Source organism: Harpegnathos saltator, unplaced genomic scaffold (genome assembly GCF_003227715.2).
Source record: "Harpegnathos saltator strain DR-91 unplaced genomic scaffold, Hsal_v8.6 scaffold599, whole genome shotgun sequence".
NCBI classification, from domain to species: Eukaryota; Metazoa; Arthropoda; class Insecta; order Hymenoptera; family Formicidae; genus Harpegnathos; species Harpegnathos saltator.
In genome coordinates, this window is record NW_020230425.1 from 1,337,511 (window position 1) to 1,360,853 (window position 23,343).

General features: G+C 32.9%; 3 protein-coding genes across 17 annotated transcripts in view; 1 reads left to right on the forward strand and 2 right to left on the reverse strand.

The window, feature by feature from the left end:
* The window catches only part of scrib (scribble planar cell polarity protein), a 43,353-nt gene extending 39,975 nt beyond the window's left edge, over positions 1 to 3,378 (forward strand). For 8 of the 11 annotated variants that reach the window (XM_019842059.2, XM_019842060.2, XM_025304206.1 and 5 more), the window contains 3 exons: positions 117 to 254; positions 526 to 726; positions 1,776 to 3,378. In XM_019842059.2, the coding sequence (XP_019697618.1) occupies positions 117 to 254; positions 526 to 726; positions 1,776 to 2,048 (612 nt within the window). In that variant the 3' untranslated portion in view covers positions 2,049 to 3,378. Of the gene's footprint in view, positions 1 to 116; positions 255 to 525; positions 727 to 1,142; positions 1,239 to 1,775 lie in introns of those variants that run through there. The other 3 variants (XR_002162821.2, XM_019842062.2, XR_003113767.1) reach the window with 3 other exon arrangements.
* Positions 3,379 to 5,588: 2,210 nt separating this feature from the next.
* Positions 5,589 to 8,824, reverse strand: Dnali1 (Putative inner dynein arm light chain, axonemal Dnali1). The gene is made up of 6 exons (XM_011143457.3): positions 8,235 to 8,824; positions 7,940 to 8,095; positions 6,807 to 6,939; positions 6,571 to 6,716; positions 6,260 to 6,457; positions 5,589 to 6,112 (listed from the first exon to the last, which is right to left on the reverse strand). The coding sequence occupies exons 1-6, from the start codon at positions 8,325 to 8,327 to the stop codon at positions 6,077 to 6,079; spliced, it is 762 nt and encodes a 253-aa protein (XP_011141759.1). The 5' UTR covers positions 8,328 to 8,824; the 3' UTR covers positions 5,589 to 6,076.
* A 50-nt stretch (positions 8,825 to 8,874) lies between these two features.
* On the reverse strand, positions 8,875 to 12,074 carry LOC105184579 (putative leucine-rich repeat-containing protein DDB_G0290503). 5 transcript variants are annotated; one of them, XM_025304223.1, is made up of 4 exons: positions 11,939 to 12,074; positions 11,747 to 11,812; positions 11,422 to 11,642; positions 8,875 to 11,091 (listed from the first exon to the last, which is right to left on the reverse strand). In XM_025304223.1, exons 3-4 carry the CDS (start codon positions 11,612 to 11,614, stop codon positions 8,966 to 8,968), a joined length of 2,319 nt encoding a protein of 772 aa, XP_025160008.1. In that variant the 5' UTR covers positions 11,615 to 11,642; positions 11,747 to 11,812; positions 11,939 to 12,074; the 3' UTR covers positions 8,875 to 8,965. The 5 variants fall into 5 exon arrangements, with proteins under 5 accessions (XP_025160008.1, XP_019697630.1, XP_025160007.1 ...); XM_019842071.2 differs by having other exon boundaries at positions 11,717 to 11,812; XM_025304222.1 differs by having other exon boundaries at positions 11,712 to 11,812.
* Positions 12,075 to 23,343: the final 11,269 nt, after the last annotated feature.

Below are 23,343 nucleotides of genomic sequence, written 5' to 3' on the forward strand. Positions count from 1 at the left end.
AATTGGAAGCCGATCCGACATGTTAAAAAAGTGTCAAAAAACTAATATAATCATAATTAATTGTATGCGTTCGTATTTCTTTCGATAATATCTTGATATTCTTTTTGTGCTTATAGGATGCACTCCAGGCACAGATGGTGATCAAAAAGATGAGCGAAATAATGGACACTAATAAGCAGGAAGATACTCGTGATTCGGCTGAAGCGATCAATACGGCGGCTGATCCTGTTCACGAACAAGAGAAACCGATTGAAGTAAGCGTTTAGAATATATTTCGAGAGAATATGTGAATTTTCGTGATCCATGTAATATATAACGAGAATTTCTCTAGAGAGAAAGATATTATACAATTAACCCGCAAGCTTGATTGTATCGGAGTTGTGTGTTTAACCTAATTGTTTTACTAATTGCTGTCCTGCTCGCCTAAAGCTCTAACACGTTAAGCGTTGCATAAAAAAAAACAAGCGAGAAAGAGCAAATATTATGTTATTACAACGGTTCCATTTGTCTGTCTTGCTATCATAGTTTGCTACGTTACGGCCGTCTAGCGCGGATTTTCCTAAGCTCGCTGTACGCAGTAAAGTGGGTCCCCCTAAAGAGATACGCGAATCCGAGAAAGTAGTGGACGAGAAGGTCACTCGGCGTACCGAGGAATACCTAGACGAGGTGACGGGCGAACGTCGTGTACGAACCGTTGAATACGTCGAAAAGCTCATTGAGCGTCAGGTATTATTATTCCTAAAACTTGCATCAGCGTTAAAGCACATAAATACACGTTTAGCAGAGGAGTGAAGAAAGAGAAGAGTAGAGAGAGAGAGAGAGAGAGAGAGAGAGAGAGAGAGAGAGAGAGAGAGAGAAAGCGAGAAAGCATGATCACAAACTGATCACTGTTGCAATAATTTTCTATTTTTGTGCACCAAACCTTCCTGATTTGTACCCTTTTTCCCTTTTTTGTACTTATGATACAGATAGTTATCCTGTAGATATCACTCTATAAATGATTAGTTCAGGACATCTTACGCGCGTATATACAGTACAAGATCGGAGTCCATTAGGGAGGTTTTCTCGTACATTTATGCTTACAAGCATTCATATAGTCTGTGTATCATTTATTCAATCGTTACTGTGTTTATTGTTTCAAGACTCCGTCGCTTACTACGACGATACGTTATGCACCACCTTGAATTATGAATGTCACTTCTACTGATCTCACTAACAACTTCCTTCTGAGCTATGGGGTAATTTGGTTTTCATATATTTGTATATGTATCTTGAAGCTTGTAATTATGCATCTCTATGTAACATGTGCACAACTGACTTTATCTATGTCGGTTCCATTGGATGTACTTTTTGTTGCATGTAATGAAAGATACGTAGCAGAATCAATTAAAAGTAGATTGAAAATCATAGAACAAAAAATAATTTTTTTCTGTGTTAAGATTGGAAATTTGTGAAGTTTCGTTCCGAAAGCGATAGTAAGAGTTGCGTCGCTGATGCAATATATCTTAATATACGCAATTGACACTAACATCACTAAAATCGAATATGATATTTCGCCAACACACGCATTGTAGTCTTTATTTTTTTATTTACGCTATACTTATAAACATCGCAAAGTTTTTAGATCGTCGCTTGTGCAATATATCTTACATTTACATCAAGATATGTAAATTTCGCGAAACAATGTTAGTTGCACCGTTGTAATGCTAGAATCTAATGCGCGCACGAGGATTGATTTACGTCGACGATTACAATGTGTATATTTTTATAATCAGGTAGAGACTTTGAGAGAGAAAATTATATCCTTGGAACTGAGCAATGCAGAGGACGACATGGAAAGTATAACTGGCACCGGTGTGAGCGATGCCGAAAGCGAAAGTGAAGATATCGCGGGGAATAACGCGGCTATGAGTGGTGTGGAAGACAAGACAGATTCTCCTAATACGGCTGATGCAAGTGAAACGGCGTCTTCTAAGACAAATGCAAATATCACGGTCGCATCCACAAAAAGAAAGAAACGGAAGCGATCGAAAAAAGGTCGTCATTGACGGCAGATGTGCATTTTAATGAGTAGGTGTAAAGCATTGATGTTAAATATACTTGGTAAAAATCGGCGGAGCTTTTCTACTACTTCGATATTTAGCAATCGCACGAATTTATCGTGTACTATTTTACTTTTAGATATGCATACATATATACACATATAAGAATAAAATCATGCATTTATATAAATTTATATACACACATGTGTATACTTGAGAATGAGAGAATTGAATATTTCGAATATATCAGTGCATGTTATCGTGACATAAATGACTACGTGCACGTTTTCTTTCTTTCTTTTTTATATAATATATACAAGCAGCATTTCTGGGTATGTAGACTCTACACAAACATATTATATATTCAATATAAAAATAAGAGATATTTGCAGTAAAATATCCTTTATTTTTCGGATACATTTAACGTTTTAGAACTATATGTAACTACCATTTGTATTACACCCTGTATACATATGTGTATGTATCAAACGCAACTCTATGAATTCGATGTGTGTTATAAGAATTGGTACAATTACGCATTTTAATGTTCAATTTTTGATGTTTAATATCGTGCTACTACATTTTTTGTATATCATTGTCAATTACGTTTTTAGATCGTGCCTCATGCCAATACACTTGGGACTTTGCTAACTTGAAATTCACAGATATTTTAAAGAATAAAACAAACTTAAAAGAAAGATAAATCAGAGAGTAGTAAAGAGATAATTAATATTCCAATAAGAAATGGCATGATAGAACTGAGGCGGATCTTTGAGAGAACCGCTCATTCTTGATTCCAATATCCTTTATTTTTGAACAAGTAATGGCAAATATATACATGTCCGAAGACATATATATTTATGTCATATTTTGCCGTATTATTTCCACATAGTAGTTAGGTACCTACACGCGATAGAAATATTAATGAGGGAAAAGATGTTAAAGTTAATATACCAACAAAGAATCGTTAAATATGATTACATTCTTTTTTATACGCATGGTGAGGATCATGTACTTCCGTTTTTCTGTCTAATTGAGAGTATATTTATAATAATTTTGTTAAAAAAATATATATTTTTAAGATATGATAAGATTATAAGATTATACAGTTACAACGTCACATAACATAAGGGTCTCATAATTATGTTTTGTATATGCATTGTAGCATTTTATAACGTCCATTTTCTTGTACTACACTTATTTATATCCATTGTGATGGAAAGAAGTATTTTAAAACTGTTGTTTCTATAATTTGACAATATCTTATACACTATACTTTAACAATATCTTGTAAATTATGTTATAAATAATTATAACGGTGGAGATGTTTAAATTCTAGATTTTAAGTAATTGATTAAGTGATTGATGGCCCATTATATTATTTATATATTGTTTTATTTATTTGCTTTTTTAAACATACGTTTTATATGGGGATAATCTGATATACGCATTACGTTTCATTTCAGTAAAAGCAAATCCATATAAGAATAAAAACAATGTTAAACTTTGGTTTACTTTTAATATATATTATTAACATCCAGGAGCCATTATAAAATCAAGTAGATATAAACTATTATAATTTGATGGTTTCGATGTTTAATCAGAAAATATTACATCTGTCAATGTAATATATTTAACAACGTGACTGAATATGTGTGTGTGTCTACAAATTATAAAACACACATGTACATCATATATATCATTTTATACAGGGTGTCTAAAAAATACCGGACCCCCCGGATAACTTTGCAAGATCAAATTTTCATTAAAATCTTTAAATACAAAAGTTGTAGGAAATCGAATAACGGACTTAATAGTGACCTTGAATTTGACCTTTAAGGTCATTTGGAGGTCAACTGACTTTTGGAAATTTCAAAATCATTGAATTAACAAGAATCATGGTACTATTGTAACAATATATTCTTGAAACTAAATAAAGCAAGAAAGTCTAGTACCACTTTTTCTTCCGACAAATAGTTAGCGAGATATCGTAAGTTAAATATTGAAAAAGGTACCAAGTTTTCCTCAAATATCTCAAAAAATATTAGGTAAATAAAAAAATGTGTTAGACAAAAGTTGTTCAAATTAATTGGTGGAAAAAAAGTGTAATAAAAAATAGGGGTTCCCATTTAAATTTTCAAGTTGACCTCCAAATGACCTTAAAGGTCATGGCCAAAGTCAAATTCAAGGTCACTATTAAGTCCGTTACTCGATTTCCTACAACTTTTGTACTTAAAGATTATTTTGTATTTAAAGATTTTCGTGAAAATTTGATCTTGCAAAGTTATCCGGGGGGTCCGGTATTTTTGAAGCACCCTGTATATATCCATATATAGTCTGCTATATATAATTTATATATATATATATAGCAAAATATATATAGATATATATGAAATTCTGAAGAATTTAAGACATCACACAGCTTACGCGTAATAGACGTCGTCATTCATAATATATATTCATATAATATTAATATTAATATTCTTTGCCTTAGGAATTTGAGTATTATTTTATACTAAGTATCTATATATACATTATCTCTTAATCCAGAAAAAAGATATGCTGTTAAAATGTATTTATTCGATAAATAATATGAATAGACAACAATTTTCCAATGTATGTAAATAAGCGAAACTGCGACTTAAAGTGCGATTAAGAATGCGGGACCAATAAGTGAAATTAAGCGAATCCGTTAACTTCGCTGTATCTAGAACAAAGGCATTTAAAAGAAAGGATGGTAGTTGAATATTGGTATATTAAAATTGTTCACTGATCGCTGTAATAATGTGCTAATATATCGCGCGGAGTAAGTGTAAGTGTGCAAAGAGAAAATGATTCAACGGAATATCGTTACTTGAAGTCTAACTCTGTTAAACGGTATTTTGTTGAGTTGATCTATTAAATCTAAGTACACCGGTAAGTCTTATCCGGCATGCAAGCTGAGTCCAAGCCGGATTAATATCACAATATGAATACATTGTCAGATCAATAATAATAATAATGTTCAGTTATTGATGTACGAAGAATGGAAGTGCCAATATTAATACTGTCTCACGTAAAAACTATCTCGTACTGTATTTCGTTGAATATCTCTATTACCATACAAAATGATTAACATATATTTCATCTTTTTGCTTTATTTCCTTTCTCAACTCTGTCCTCGCAGCGTAATGCGTTAACAATAAAAATGTACTATGAAAAGCATTTAAAAAGTGCCGAATATTAAATCGTAAACTATATTGTTTTCGAATATAGCTGTATGGTGCAGATTATAACTCTTACCCATAAAATATTTTAAAGTTCAGATATATGTAGCTATTTTCAAACATTAAACATATCTTAATTTTGCAATCTCTATAAGCACTGCAAAATATTATCAAATATACTATTAAATTTATTTTAAGACCATGAAAGAATTTTTTTATTTTTATATCTCAGTTTTAATCATCGAACAAATTAGTCTCATAAAATATAAACTTTAACTTCGATTTTTTTTATTTTTATATATGGGAATCGCCCCAATTAATTTTTTATTCGAGACAGTAAGAAAAATAATGAATATAGAATATAATTGTTTGTTTTTTCTATAGATATCATAGTTAAGCATTACAATTAATGAAAAGAAAAAATATTGTAACAATTTGTGACATTTTATATTAATTTTCTACAAATCCATTGCTGAAGTTATAAATCTAATCAATAAGAAATAGTGATATATTTCACATGAGATATTTTGCCAAATTTAATATTGAAAAGAATAATAAGGTGATTATGCGTGATAAGATAAAAACAATTCATCTGTTTGCAACTATCGCTGCAATAAATCTTTATGAACTTATTTGTAAAGTGTGTATTTATTGAATTTTTACATAGCTTTTTCAATCTTACTTGAATGGTTATATCCTATGTTAAATTGCGGTTAACTATCAGTAATCTACATAGAAATGCGATACGTATACCTATAGAAAAATATTGTAATTCGCCGTGCAAATTCTTTTGAATTATATTGATCTTTCCATTCTATTTCCAGTCTCCTATTTTTTTTGTGCTATGATACCTTCCAATTGAGTCTGAAAATTATAATTTTCAACTGATTGTAGATCTCTATTAGAACTGGGCAACGATACACGATGTGAGTAATATAACTTTATATATGATAAGAACGTAAAAGGAGAATATTCTATATCAAAAACTAAATCACTTTGAACATTTTTTACCTTAAGCTGCAAGTTCGTTTTCTTAAGAAACTGCACCTCTTCCATATGCTTTTTTTCTTCCGCTTCCCTCAATTCAGCTGATCTTCTGTCAGCTTGATCGAATTTGAGCCTCAACTCTGCCACCACCTTCTCCAATTCGATTTTCTGCAATTGTAACTCTTCCGCCGTGTTGATCAGATCTTCCTTACCTTGCTCGGCCTATAATAACAAGTGTTTCACATTAACTGCAATGAATATACATATATCTTACAGATTTAATTTGCTGAAAGTTTATCAAATTTCTACTTGCATGCTTGTAAAGATCTACGTACTTGCAATGCCTTACGCATTCCGAAAGCAATACTACTTTCATACAATGTCTGATATGCAGCCAGTGTCATTTTAATTTCGTCTCTTACTCGTAATAAGAGTAATCCACGTTCGGCGCAGTTTATAGTAACTTGTCGTATTAACTCATCTGAGCAATAAGCAATGATGTGAGACTTATAAAGCATTCACCCGCAAACACATTTTTCGTTTAAAATCATGAATAATCTTAATCTTTTACCAAAACATTGTGTATAGAGTTGCCTGCGAACAGGACAAATGCCAGTTTCTCTAGCTTGTCTTTGTTGCAATCGCATATCAAGCTGCTCTTGCAAGTTTATCACATCCAGCCTTGTTGCGGGAGTACTTGAAATCTAAATAACATTACATATTTATCGTTATATAATTAAAAAATAATATACTGTACATATGTGATAATTAAAGATACAATTAAGATTCTAATTTTATATTATTATAAAATTTATCCTTTTTGTGAATAAAATATGCTCTTAAAGAGAGTTTGGCCATCTATTTCTGGAACACTACATATGCAATAATTAAATATACGATTAAGAAGACTTAAGAGCATACTTTACTCACTATAAGGATAAAAATATCCAGAAAAATATGGATCCAAAACCGCTTCTTTTTTAAGTTATCATCACTTTTTATTTACAACAAACCTTGATAAGAATATTTCATTAAAGAAATTGTTGGAAATGATTTCCTTCTGCACCAATGCATGTCTCGTATCAATGTCTCATGGATTGTTGAAGATGTTCAAAAATTCCCAGAGTATTTCAAATTTTGCCACACAAAGCGATAATACGATTTCGGAATATTACGGTAGCAACAGGAATTTCTTAAACGAGTCTTAAGATGTCTCCATAAGGAGTTTATATCGGGAGATCGTGCAAACCAAGCAATGGGGCCTTCTCTGCCAATTCATCTATTTGTGTAATTATTATTCAGAAATGTGCTAGAAATATGCTCAATAAAAAGTATTTATAACTTGGAAAGGAAGCGTTTCTGGAGCCATATTTACATGACATTTTTTCATCCTTACAGTAAGCAGAATATGCTCTTAAAATTTGGTCACTTATTTCTGAAATATACTATATAATAAACTAACGAATCCTTTGATCAACTTCATAGGATATAATTGTATCTTGGAAGAAATAATGTTTATTTCTTCAGTTTTCTCTCAATTTCAAAAATTACAAATTTAATTATTTAATTAATAAAGTATTAACTAATTGTATTGATAATATATACATATACACACACACACATATATATATATATTATATATTATATATTATATTATATATTATATATATATATATATATATACATAAAATTATTTGAACTTACACTTTGAGACCATATCTGACCGTCTTCCTTCCATTCTTTCGGTGGCAAAATTCTGTTTAAAATCTCGATAGTTTCTTGTCGTATATCAGCTGGAATCGTTTTTTGCACTTTACAAACAGTTGTACTAACTTTGGTCAGAGTTGGCTCTTTACGTATCTTTCATAAAAAAGTCAATATTGTATCAATATTATTTATACACGTTTTCATACATATTCTTATAATAATTTACTTGCTGAGAAACAATAATTTATGGAGATATATGAAAATAATTACTTGATCACACAAATCACTATACCTTTTCAGGATAGGTCGTGATTAAAACCGGAGTATCGTATTTTACCAGCGTATCTATAGTCGGAATTGTACGTTCTTTTATCGCGGTCGCCATTTATTTGTTTTATTTATAAATTTTATATGAAATATATTAAAGAACAATATTATAGAGCAATATGTAACTGTTTAGAAGGACCTGATGCGTATACAGACTCGTAACTGGAGAAACATCACCATGGAAACATGATTCGCGTTTCGCACGATTGTTCCGGATAATTATTCAAAGTGCAACATATGATGATTAAAGGAAATGTCGTTTTAAATAATTACATTAAGAAGTACAACAGATAACAAGTACAACAGAATGACATAGTTTCTCCTACATGTAGAGACAAATAATGTAATAAGGATGGTATACACCAAGGTTTGTGAATAATATTTAATCTCTATTAGAGTCCATGGCTTAAGATTATACTCATATATTCATATGTTACAATTTTACGTTTCGTACTGCTGTTTCTATATATGAGGAATTTGACAAATCGTATAAGAAATTTCATATTTTTTATCCATACATTTGCGTATATTAAATAAAATTCATTATGATTCGTGACATTTTACAATCTTATTAATATGTACATTAATAAATGTAGAAATTTATGTATATTGCAGTAAGAGATATAATCGTTTATTGTAACTCTACATATAGTTAATTACATATAATTAATTAGTACATAATTAATTAATCTGCCGCTACATAAGTGTACTCAGCTGCGAAAGAAAGTGTTCGGTTAATTCATTTGTACTAAAATCATCATCGTCATTACTTTCCTCAAAAATGTCCTGGACCGTGCCCATTATAGTTTCTGTATTATCTATCACGATTTCTCTGCTAATTGATTCCACATTCTCGGAGTCTACTTCTATGTTGTTTATCGTACACTGCTTATCGAATATGTCATTCGTGCTGCCTCTTAAGGGGACGATCCGTAAAATCTCGTTGATGCTTTCATTGGAGTCCGAGAGATTGTCGTTAGCAATTCGCACGGCTGACAAAGTCGGGAGTGGAAGTCTGGAGCTTAATAGCTTGTCATATCCAGTCGTACCGCATGTTTTCTTAATTTCCAATGCTACATTCATTGGCAAAACTTTACCAGAATAGCTCTCCTTGACGACGTTCACTAGTATCTCGTTCAATCTAGTGATCTTATCGTCCATGAGTTTCTTCCTCTTCAGAAAGGTTTGCATGTTCAGCATCTTCCTTCGGTACGTGTTGGTATTTTTCTCCGCTCGTTCAAGGTATTTCGAGGCTTTCTCCAGCTTCCAATTGAGTTCTTTTATCCGATTGTCTCTTTGTTTCACCTGACTTTCTAATTTTTTTACTCGTTCATTTCCTACAGCCATAGACTTCACTAGTTTCTTGTTTGATTCCTCAAGATAACTTAGCCTACTTGACAAATCATCAGTTAACTTTTGTTTCAGATCCACGTTCTCTTTCATTCTTTTCGTCGAAGATGATAAGTTATTCGTTAATGCATTTAATTCATTCATCAAACTTTGTATCTTCTTCTGAAATACTGAATTCTTATTTTGTAATCCTTGCCCTACACGCTTGCAAAAAATAAGTTGATTACTCAGCTGTTCAACGGCATTGGCTTGCATTTTCGACTTTTGTTGCAATTTCTCATATTTATGTTTTAAAGAACAATCGTCCGCTGGTAGTCGTATAATATTTTTAACAACTGGTATTAAACGACTGTTATTTGTATTTAAATTATGTGACTTCTCATCAACATGTGCTGTTACTGTGCTCAAACACAGACTATTTTCTGAAGTTGAAGGTAACTTTCGATCGTTATATTTCGTCGTAATATTTTTGGCACATGCTGAAAGAGAATCGTCGTCTTGAGATTCGTCTTCGTCGTCTACGTCTGCTGGACAATCGTCTATTGTTATAACGGATGTAATAAATCCGTCACCTTCCTTGGGTGTATGGTCATCATTATATCTTTGGGTATTGGTATCTCCTACACTCTTCGACAAGTTATACATAATATCAGATACATCATCAGGGTGGCCTGTTACTTTGACTGTAAATTTCGGCGTAGCCGGTGAAGCATCAATAGTATTTTTATTCTGTATCCTCTGCTTTTTTCTTTTTTCATTTCCTCCTTCCGCATCGTCGTCGAAGATTCCATCACTGTCGCTTATGGAATTCGTGTCCTGAGAAGATGCATTACAAATGGACTTCTCTATGGATTTCATGATTTCATTTCGAGTTATACGTTTACGTTTCATGGCGGCCATTATGTTCGGTGTGACGTTTATATTTTGTTCGATCTCTTTATCATTGCTAACACAGTCGATATCTATCTCATGTGAATCTAATTTTTCAATGTCATCAACTACATCGTTATTATGTGATGCACATCCGTGTACCTCTGCATTTTCTTCTCTATTTTCAGTACTAAAGATTACTTCAATATCTTCCGTATCATTAGTAAGTATGTGTCTGATGTCACTTTTTGAAAATAATTTATAATTTTTGCTTTTATGGATTGGAATTCTGTTTGATGTTTGTTGTAAAACTTTTTTCTCATCATCTGAGATCGAATATGGCTTCTCTGTGCTATTAGAATTATTTTCTTCAAAAGGACCATCGCAAATTTGTTTTAATTTTTCTTCTATTTCGTCGTAATTATAAGGCCGAACTGAGATTTCTTCAGCTTCATCTTTTACCTGTGATTTACTAAGATCCTCATTAAGGTTGTCAGCTAAGTTTGAGATGGAATCACTAACAGGCTTCTCATTTTCTCCATCAACAACTTGCTTTTCAGTATTACATATGTTGACAATGTTTATTGTCTCTATATTATCGTCTGAAATTAAAATAATTTCTTTCTGAAAATCATTATGTTGTACAGGAGATATTTGTTTACTTTCTATCTCTTTTGAAAAATTATTCATTTTCTGATGTGCAAACAACTGTATAGATGGGTCATCAATATTCTGAGAATCAGAATACTTTTCTTCCAAGTAGTCAGTGGATGAATGTTCTCTATTATTTTCTACATACATCATACTGTTTTCAATCTTACAGTTGTTTTCATTATTAGCATTTGTTGTGTTTAAACGTTTTTTGAAAGACTTTCTAGTTGAAGTTTCTATAAAAATAGAAGGTATTGCATTTTTTTTTAATTTAATTCTACCGTTATCCATTATACACCATTTGTCAGATTCAAAGTGTATGTCACAAAGGAAGGAGTTATTTGATGGCTCCCAATTAGCTCTAGCAACACGTTCCTGCCAAATTTTTCTTAATTTTGGGTCACGTGGAAAACATTTCATTCTATAACCCTTTTCACTGCGATTGTTGCAACCAACAGCTGCACAACCAGGCATATTTGGTCAATCCGCGGAGATAAACAATCTGTAAATTTAGAATATTGGTTATAAAATACAGAAAATAAATTGGTAGCTTTATTTTAATAAATGATACCAAGCGAATATATTAAACAAATCCATTTTATATACTCCAAACAATATATGTGGGATCTGTCCTCTTTGTTTCTTTGTACTTTGTTTCCTTGCTGCTTTTTCCTTCATGTATTGAAATAAATTTATTTTATTGTAAATATAAAAATGTAAGAAAATGTAACTTACATATAATTAAATTTACACATAATAATGAGCATTTTATAATTAAAAAAATACCTGAAAACTAACCTGATTAATAGTTACATGTGCTAGTAATGTTTACAATATCACTTTTGTAATTATATCAGTGTCAATAAGTCTTTTTCAAAAAATCGATGTAACATTTTCACTTGTTGAAGATGAAAGCTTTAAATTTTTATTATGACTGTAATAGTTGAAAAACAATATTAACTATCTATTACATTATATATAACGATTTTTGTTATTAAATTGGAAAAAGTTTTTTAAATATATCAACATATATATACATATAAATATATAAATGCTATATTATTAACATGCAATACATATACTGTTAAAATACTTGCTTTGCAGTATATTTCAGATTATTTTATGTATGCTTCCAAGATGCAAATTTCCAAGATGTATATGCGGCGTTCTGACCAAACATACGTACACTCAATAATACAATCAGTTAACTGAATAGAGAATAAATTCTAGTATTCCTTCCTTCCTTCAATAGATGGCTCTGGGTCTGTGGAAGTAAGCCCCTACGCCATTCTCCTCATAAATTCTAGTGTCTGATCGGTATATATTCCTTTACTTCGAGTCCACAACTTTAAGGCTGCTTTCACAACGTAAAATGCGTACGTGTAACTTGCGACAACCAATAATTCATCTCAGCTATGATTTGGATATAACAGCTGAGACAATTGATTGGTTGACGCGGTTTACGTATACGCTTTTTACGCCGCATGGGGAGGCAGCCTGAGTCTGTTCATTTCGAAAGAACTTATAAAGATATGGGCTGTGTTTCAAAATTCACTGCCAGTACTGAAAATACATAGTTTGTGCCACGTACATTATAGGTTTTCAGTGCTGGCAGTGAATATTGGAACATAGCCATGATCACATTTATCTGTAGTTTATGTCATGTATGCCATAAAAAATGCTCGCATATGCGTGAAATGGAACGCACTCCAAAACGAGAGCCCAACAAAAGTAAATGGTGGGGATTAACCAATCAGAACAATTCTTTTCCGCTGTTTCATAGATGGGATTCGCCCTTTGACTATGGCTGCGTTCCAATATTCACTGGCCATTTTCCAGCAATGACTACGTTTACACGGCAAGGTTAATCCGGATTAGTAACAACCGTAGTTAGTGAATTCTTTAATTCGATTGGTATATTCTTTTAGATCTAAAAATATACTCTAATCGGATTCGAGACTGCACTAACTACGGTAGTTACTAAGTCGAAGTTAGAAGCCGTGTAAATGTAGTCTATTATGTGTTATGCAAAAACCTGTGCTCTTGTCCATAACTTTTGTACGGTCGCGGATATAAAGGTTGTCACTTTTTTTTTATGACTTTTGGGACGCATCCCGACTCGAAAAAGATGAGAGCTGCTGCTCCGCCTGCGGAGCACGTGTGCAGTAACTCACAACGAAAGGCGAGAAATGAAATATATGTGGTATGACATAAATATGTCAACAATCATTGCGTTCAGCGGAGAAAACTGCTCAGTGAGCGATTAATGACTAAAAAAATACGATTTCACTTAAAATTTAATATTCATACCTGTTCAATACCTGTTGCAAAAGACGCATTCTTATTTGAATGACTTGCACTATGTATCTATCCCTCCGCTGCTGATTTTTCAAAATGTAAGAATTGGATGCGTTCATGACACTCAACAGTTGAGAAACTGTTGAATAATTCGTTAACGTTATTGATCTGAATGTAAGGATCTAATAATAAGGACCAATAGTCACTAATCGCTCACTGAGCGGTTTTCTCCGCTGAACGCAATGCCTGCGTTCAGTAGAACAAAATTATCAGTGAGCGCTTAGCGATTATTGTATGTGATTGGAGCATTCTTTTAGATTCTTCATAGACCCAGAAGTATTTACCAATCAGGAGCGAGAATCACTAAGCGCTCACTGATCACTTTGTTCTGCTGAACGCAGCCAATGGTTGCGTTCAGAAAACAAAGCGCTCACTGAGCGCTTAGTAACTATTGGTCCTTACTATTAGGTCCTTATATTCAGACCAATAACGTTAACGAATTATTCAACCGTTGTGTAACCGTTGTGTTTTTTAAACGCAGCCAATGATCTGAAAGCGGCCAACACGGCGTTTTCGGCGACACCGATTTTTCGCACTGGAAATAGACGCCATCTGCATCCATTTTGAGAGGAGAACTACGATGCTACATCCACTTTTAGGTCTTGGTGGTAAAATCTGCATGTGGTGGAAGTTCGTGCTACATCCATTTTTAGGCGGTTTATGTCCGTGCTGCAACCATAGTTACTATCTCTCTACGCCAGACAATAGGCCTGTTCGTTTTGTCTGCACTACTGAACTGGTGCAATAAGTTGAAATGAGAAAATCTACGTTTGTTTCACTTTAACTTAATGCACTAATTCAACAGTGCAGACAAAACGAACAGGCCTTATGCCCGAAGGTCTAAAAAGAGCGGGCGGGGGGAGGAGGAGCAGGAAAAATAAAAGTACATATTAAATATTAAATCCTCTACATACATGTTGCCGTATCAAAGTCTCCTGTATAATAAACGATTTGATACGTCTGGAGACGCATGATGTATCGTTGCCCGCGTCCTGTTCCCTTCGTCCTGCTTCTCAATTCAGCATCCCGTCCGCTCCGGACATTCGCTCGTGGCACTGACAATGGCCGTCGGTGAACATTCAATCCGTTCGGAGGAGCACATGTTAATTAACGCGACGAGACTCCGATTATAAATATCCCGCGAGTCGACGAAATATTTGAACTTTTAAAAAAGCATCAAAGAAAATCATGTTGATGTTGTTATGGGTGAAATCTCACCCTAGTATATATTCTTTTATTTTTGAAATAAAAAAAGTCAAACGAATGCAATTAAATATTATTTATTATCGTTGAATATTAGATGAAAAGTAGAAGAGTTATTGTCCGTAGCGGATAATCTAACATCTAATAAAACCGAGACGCGAAATTCGCATGAGATGAAATTCCACTCTTTAACGTTACCATGACCTTTAATTATTCTCCGAAAACGGCGTTATAACAACTTTGACATTCTGTACAATTAGTTGCTAACATATTTTCTAATTGTACACATTCCTCTTTAATTAACATAAAGCTAACAAATATCCGATGCTTCGACAGAATAATTTTCTTTATTTTCAGTAATCAATAAGTAGTAAATCAATGTCGCGTACAGTTGAAAGGCCTCCTCGAATTCCCCTCGTTGTCCCGGAACCTTCGAGAAAAGAAAAGATGCTCAAGGGCAAGTCTCTCTTGCTTCAACCGCTGCCGAGGCCCGCAATGTTTATATCGCACCGATTGTGTTGATCGGCTCGCGAGCGACGACACTTTTTGCCCTTCGTTTGACGTTTGACGAATTTTCCGGGAATAAGAAGTCGGAATTTCGCGCTCGGCATTCACGATCCGTTATCAACCGACTAGTAATCATAGACACTTTATGAATCTGCAATTACTCTCGTATATATAATAATAATAAATTATAATTATAATATTATGTAATTATAATAAAATGTACTTGTAAATTCTCTCTCTATATATATACGGTGTAATGTTTTATTTAAGTTTATATAGTATTATAATAAATGATAAACCTTCACTATAGAATATACATATCGAATGTGCATATATTCTACATATTTTGATATTTTTTTATTCAAAGATGTTATTCTTATTATAATTAACGAAATGTCAATGATATCTAATTTAACTTTAAAAAACTATATCGAACTAAAACTTGATTAATACATACATGACAGCATTTTTATTATAATAAAATGTTCTTGTAAATTCTCTTTATACATATACGGTATAATGTTTTATTTAAGTTTATGTAGTATTATAATAAATAAATTATAAACCTTCATTATAGAATACATTATAATAAAAATGCTGTCATATATGTATTAAACAAGTTTTTAATTAGATATAGTTTTTGGTGCAGCCGCGCCAAGATTTTTTGTATCAAATATTTTTTATTGCATTGTTATAATAATTAATTTGTTAAAATAACAAGTAAAATAACCGTATAACTCAGTGTTCTAATAAATAATGATAAATTTTACTTGTAAAAATTTATGTTATGGACATTTCTTGTAGCTAGGTTTTCTCAAATATTTTGAATAACATAACCTTTAAAAAGATAATTTTTTTAAATATTAGACACTATTAACAAACGTGTTAAATTTTTATAACACGATATAATTTTTACTTTTAAAAGTTTATGTACATATATTATAAAAACTTATGTTATGTACATAATATATATTTTAAAAAAGAAAATAATTTGAATTTGAGATTTCTAAAAATATTAAGTTAAGTATACAATAATCATATATATATGTTAGGTTTCTCAGTTGGCGCTACAGTTCTAATATATCACTTCCTTTGTACAGTAGAAAAGTGTTGCAGAGTTTTATTATAGTTATAAGTTATACTTGTAAAAACTTATGTACACATATACACAATAAAAAAAATAATTTGAGTTTGATACTTCTAAAAATAACACAATACGTGTTGCACTTGTACTTGGCGCCTTTTTTTTACCTTTTTGTTTAAAAAGGTAAGTTTTATATAATATTAAATATACGTTTCACGTATAACGTGAATGACTTGAAGTACTCCGTGCCCACGGTGTTATTCATGGCGACGCATTCATACTTTCCCTGATCTGTTACATCGGATTTGATAATCTGCAAGACACCTGAAACATAAAATGTGATATTCTCGAAGAGCGTTCCTCTAAGGATTTTCTTGTCCAAAGAAAGATCAATGATGCGATCGCAAATCTCGTGTATGTCATGTTAATAGAGACAGTTTGAATTCGACGTAATATAATTCTTGGAACAAACGTAAATATAAGTATTGTAAAGTTTGAAGCGAGTCTCTCACAGGCATACTTTGAAAACACGAGTTGTTTTCATTTTCAGCTAACGGACGACGCAGGCATCAACACTGATCGGCAAGGTCAGCGACTGGTGGGGGGTAACCGTGCCTTCCCGATTGTTTGGTTTCGTACCCTTGTATATGACTCCGTGATTGCGGAAAGGACATTGCGCCTCGGGCCGACGAACGACGCGCATACCGCGACGCAGAGTACGAGTGTCGGTTAATACGTGTTTCTTTGTCCGAATCTTACTTGCGCGAGTGTTAGAGCTAGAATCAGTGTCGTCGCCAGTGCTACGATGGAGTATCCGGGGGTGCTGCGACGGAGTAACCAGAAGAAGGATGTCGGATCGAGAAGTCAGGATGGAGAGAGGACTTGGAGCGCGCCGAGAGACGTGGACAGCGGTACATCGTATATGGTATTTGAGGTACCTTGAGTCATTATTATTATGCAGGATTTTTCTGATTTTAACTGACCTTACTCGAAGTAAGGACATACCCGAGTCGAAATTAGATCAGCATTCATAGTTTCTCATCTGAAAAATGATAAAATAGCTTGAGATTTGATTATTCGTTAACCTAATTTCACGTAACATGAGTTCTACTATTCTTTTCTCATAAAATATGAATGTCTATTCAAGCAAGGTTGCTGAGGCAAGCCAAGGTTTATAAATACAAATTTTTAATTATGTTTTCAATAAAAAGTTGCACATAATTTAGAAAACTATGAATAATGTTCTTAGAATCTGATATAAATTTTACAAGTGTTGATTTTTATTCGTCTAATAATGCTCAGATTGCTGTTTTCGTTTAGAATCTGCTAGAATATCCGTTTCTCATTCTTGTTTATCTTTCTTATTGTACTGTATTGAATCTTATTGTATTGTATTGAATCTGAATTAAAATCTCTATTAGTGAAACAGCATTATTAGACATAACCGTTGTCTTTGCCTTTGCAGCTTCAGCTCTTTTGAGAGCTACAATTCTCATCATTCTCATTAGAAAAAAGAAAAGAAAAACAAGAGAAGAAAAAAGGAAAAAAGAACTTTAAGAATGATGAGAATAAATAGTGTTTTTCATCTCCCATTTCCTCTAATTCTTATATGATTATTTAATCCTTATATATTTATCTCACGCGCAGTTCTATTTACGTTTTTCAAAGGCAGTTCTATTTACATTTTTATCTTTGTTCTCTTTCTTGCGCTGTTAAGCGAATATATAATCAACATCAACAAAAGTTGTTCATTTAAATTAAGAATATAAGGATTAAGTACATATACATTATCGAGACAAATGAGTATTAAATAACTGCGGAATACGTCGCTGTTGAAGACTCATCATGGGCGAGACTGCGAGAGTAGCCAGATGTAACGTTCAGGTAGGACAAAGCTTGTTCACTATTGCGCATCTAGATATTCTGTATTGATTTTTCAAATTGGATGCAATTTGCAGGATGAATGTAGAATTAATATTTCGACTCGGGAAAGACTTTTTTTATCAAATCCTAACTTGTAGAAATAAGTACCTGAAAAATGAGAACGAATTGTCATTGCACTTGGACAATCTTCTGACACTGATTTCTGGTATTGATCGATATTCGATTTTCGGTACTGATTTACTCTTTCATTTCTCTACAAGAAAAAAAAATTGATACGACTCGTTCATTTATCCGCGTTAATTTAATGAATAAATTAAATATTGATCGGTCTTCAATTTCCGGTACTGATTTATTCTCTCATTTCTTTATAAGACAAGAAAAATTGATACGAATCATTCGTTTATTCGAGTTAATTTGTTGAGTAAAATAGAGGGATAAATACCTGAAAAATGAGAACAAATTGTCATTGCACTTGGACAATTTTCTAACACTGATTTACGCTATTGATCGATATTCGATTTTCGGTACTGATTTACTCTTTCATTTCTCTATAAGAAAAAAAAAGTCATACGAATCGTTCATTTATCCGCGTTAATTTGATGAATAAATTAAATATTGATCGGTCTTCAATTTTCAGTATTGATTGATTCTCTAATTTCTTTATAACAGAACAAAAATTGATACGATTCGTTCTTTTATCCGACTTAATTTGTTGAGTAAATTAGTGGGGTAAGTACCTGCAAGATGAAAACAACTTGTCATTGCACTTGGACAATTATCTTGACATTGATTTATGGTATTCATCAGTCTTCGGTTTTCGGTACTGATTTATTTTCTCATTATTTTATAAGACAAAAAAAATTGATACGGATCGTTCGTTTATCCGAGTTAATTTGTTGAGTAAAATAGAAGGGTAAATACCTGAAAAATGAGAACAAATTGTCATTGCACTTGGACAATTTTCTAACACTGATTTACGCTATTGATCGATATTCGATTTTCGGTACAGATTTACTCTTTCATTTCTCTATAAGAAAAAAGAAATTCATACGAATCGTTCATTTATCCGCGTTAATTTGATGAATAAATTAAATATTGATCGGTCTTCAATTTTCAGTACTGATTGATTCTCTAATTTCTTTATAACAGAACAAAAATTGATACGATTCGTTCTTTTATCCGACTTAATTTGTTGAGTAAATTAGTGGGGTAAGTACCTGCAAGATGAAAACAACTTGTCATTGTACTTGGACAATTATCTTGACATTGATTTATGGTATTGATCAGTCTTCGGTTTTCGATACTGATTTATTTTCTCATTATTTTATAAGACAAAAAAAATTGATACGGATCATTCGTTTATCCGAGTTAATTTGTTGAATAAGATTAGAGGGATAAGTACCTGAAAAGTGAGAACAAATTGTCATTGCACTTGGACAATTTTTTGACACTGATTTATGGTATTGATCGATATTCGATTTTCGGTACTGATTTACTCTTTCATTTCTCTACAAGAAAAAAAAATTGATACGACTCGTTCATTTATCCGCGTTAATTTAATGAATAAATTAAATATTGATCGGTCTTCAATTTCCGGTACTGATTTATTCTCTCATTTCTTTATAAGACAAGAAAAATTGATACGAATCATTCGTTTATTCGAGTTAATTTGTTGAGTAAAATAGAGGGATAAATACCTGAAAAATGAGAACAAATTGTCATTGCACTTGGACAATTTTCTAACACTGATTTACGCTATTGATCGATATTCGATTTTCGGTACTGATTTACTCTTTCATTTCTCTACAAGAAAAAAAAATTGATACGACTCGTTCATTTATCCGCGTTAATTTAATGAATAAATTAAATATTGATCGGTCTTCAATTTCCGGTACTGATTTATTCTCTCATTTCTTTATAAGACAAGAAAAATTGATAAGAATCATTCGTTTATTCGAGTTAATTTGTTGAGTAAAATAGAGGGATAAATACCTGAAAAATGAGAACAAATTGTCATTGCACTTGGACAATTTTCTAACACTGATTTACGCTATTGATCGATATTCGATTTTCGGTACTGATTTACTCTTTCATTTCTCTATAAGAAAAAAAAATTCATACGAATCGTTCATTTATCCGCGTTAATTTGATGAATAAATTAAATGTTGATCGGTCTTCAATTTTTGGTACTGATTTATTCTCTCATTTCTTTATAAGATAAGAAAAATTGATACGAATCATTCGTTTATTCGAGTTAATTTGTTGAGTAAAATAGAAGGATAAATATCTGAAAAATGAGAACAAATAGTCATTGCACTTGGACAATTTTCTAACACTGATTTACGCTATTGATCGATATTCGATTTTCGGTACTGATTTACTCTTTCATTTCTCTATAAGAAAAAAAAAATTCATACGAATCGTTCATTTATCCGCGTTAATTTGATGAATGAATTAAATATTGATCGGTCTTCAGTTTTCGGTACTGACTGATTCTCTAATTTCTTTATAAGAGAATAAAAATTGATACGAATCGTTCTTTTATCCGACTTAATTTGTTGAGTAAATTAGTGGGGTAAGTACCTGCAAGATGAAAACAACTTGTCATTGCACTTGGACAATTTTCTTGACATTGATTTATGATATTGATCAGTCTTCGGTTTTCGGCACTGATTTATTTTCTCATTTTTTTATAAGACAAAAAAAATTGATACGGATCGTTCGTTTATCCGAGTTAATTTGTTGAATAAGATTAGAGGGGTAAGTACCTGAAAAATGAGAACAAATTGTCATTGCACTTGGACAATTTTCTAACACTGATTTACGCTATTGATCGATATTCGATTTTCGGTACTGGTTTACTCTTTCATTTCTCTATAAGAAAAAAAAATTCATACGAATAGTTCATTCATCCGCGTTAATTTGATGAATAAATTAAATGTTGATCGATCTTCAATTTTCGGTACTGATTGATTCTCTAATTTCTTTATAAGGGAATAAAAATTGATATGAATCGTTCTTTTATCCGACTTAATTTGTTGTAAATTAGTGGGGTAAGTACCTGCAAGATGAAAACAACTTGTCATTGCACTTGGACAATTTTCTGACACTGATTTACGCTATTGATCGATATTCGATTTTCGGTACTGATTTACTCTTTCATTTCTCTATAAGAAAACAGAAAATTAATACGAATCGTCCATTAATCCGCGTTAATTTGATGAATAAGTTAAGTATTGATCGGCCTTCGATTTTCGGTACTGATTGATTCTCTCATTTCTTTATAAGAGAAGAAAAATTGGTACGAATCGTACGTTTAACCGAGTTAATTTGTTGGGTAAATTACAGCGGTAACTACCTGAAAAATGAGAACATATTGTCATTGGACATATTGTCATTTTCTGACACTGATTTATTATATTAATCGGTATTCGATTTTCGATACTGATTTACTCTTTCATTGCTCTATAAGAAAAGGAAAAATTGATACGAATCGTTCATTTGTCCGCGTTAATTTTTTTTTTTATTATATATAAGTGGTCCATGGGACGATTAAATATTCGAATACATGTTGCCGTATCAAAGTCTCCTCTATAATAAACGATTTGACACGTCTGGAGACGCATGATGTATCGTTGCCCGCATCCCATTCCCTTCGTCCTGCTTCCCTGTATAAAATGTCGAATTGAAACGTATTACAAAGTATTGACATTTTGAATATGTCTGAATTCTGTATCTTTTTGGTCCGAAGAAGATGATTGAAAAGTATTAGTTCCCATTAAATTTTACTGCGCTAAATGCGAGACGGTCTCTTTCGCCCGGGTGCCTCACCAGAGAAATTTCTCTGGTACGCTAAATCCTGTAAGGCCATCAGTCTTTGTAGTATATCTCGTCGGTGCATAAAGTTTATATTACCTGTACATACATATTTTGAAACATTTTCTTTGGATATTATATCAAACGGATTTTGCGTGTCACGTAATATCCTTCGGACTACACGGACATTATTATTTTGATCATTTTGATTTCTTTGGTATTCATTGAATTATCCAGAACGCGCAACTGCCATGTCGAACGACTCAATTGTCGTGTGAAATGTTTCGATTTTCACAAATTCATATAAAATTTTTCATTTTTCACTGATTCACAGAAGTCTTTCACTTTTTATTAGTTCACGCTAGGGAAAAGATTCATGATCGCTGCCCCGATCAGCTGCAACGCTTTTCGAATCACCTATATCGGCGCGCTTTTACTCCTCAGATTTCTGTCATTAATAACTCGATAATTATTGCGAATCTCGCAAAATGATATAGGATTTTTATGTTTGCCTTGAGCCAATCTACCCTCACACTTCGGGTTGGCAGCTAATTACCGGATACTTCGTATGATCTTCATGATATTAATCATACACAATGTCAATTCTTTTTTTTTTGCACATGTTAACATGTTAATTCATGTTATAAATGCGTAACAATGTGCAAGACGTGCTTGTCAAGTACGCTTTATGGTTGTAGCACGGACGTAAACCGCCTAAAAATGGATGTAGCACGGACTGCCACCACATACAGGTTTTACCGCCGAAACCTGAAAGTGGATGTGGCATTGTAGTTCCCCTTTAAAAATGGATGCAGATGGCGCCATTTTTCCCAGTGCGGAAAGTCGGTGTCGTCGAAAACACCGTGTTGGCCGCTCTCACATTCCTCTCTGCTTGTACCTAATGGTACAAGCTGGTGGTCTCTCAAAGTCAAAGACCTGCTGTCCATGTATGCCGGCCTCCACCGTTGCCCCTCCTTATCCGCGGCCTCTCTAGCTTTGCTACCCTGGGTCAAATCTGCGGGGCAGTACCAGCACCGCGCACAGTCTGCTACCTAAAGCTAAGACTCCATGCATGCGGTGAGCTGCGGCAAATGCTGCGATAACCAATCAGGAGGGAGGCGCAAGTCCGGTTGCGGCAAACTCCGGCATGCGTCTGTCTCCTGATTGGTCACCGCAGCCGTTTGCCGGAGCTCACCGCATGCATGGAGTCTTAGCTTTACGCCGTCATTTGGAAATAACTCTGCAAATGTTAAAGGCTCGTCTACATTAGCTGTAAGAGTAAGGCTGTAAGGTTGCAAGGCACGAAATGAAATATTTTCATTCGCTGACAGCTTACGTTACAGCCTTACAG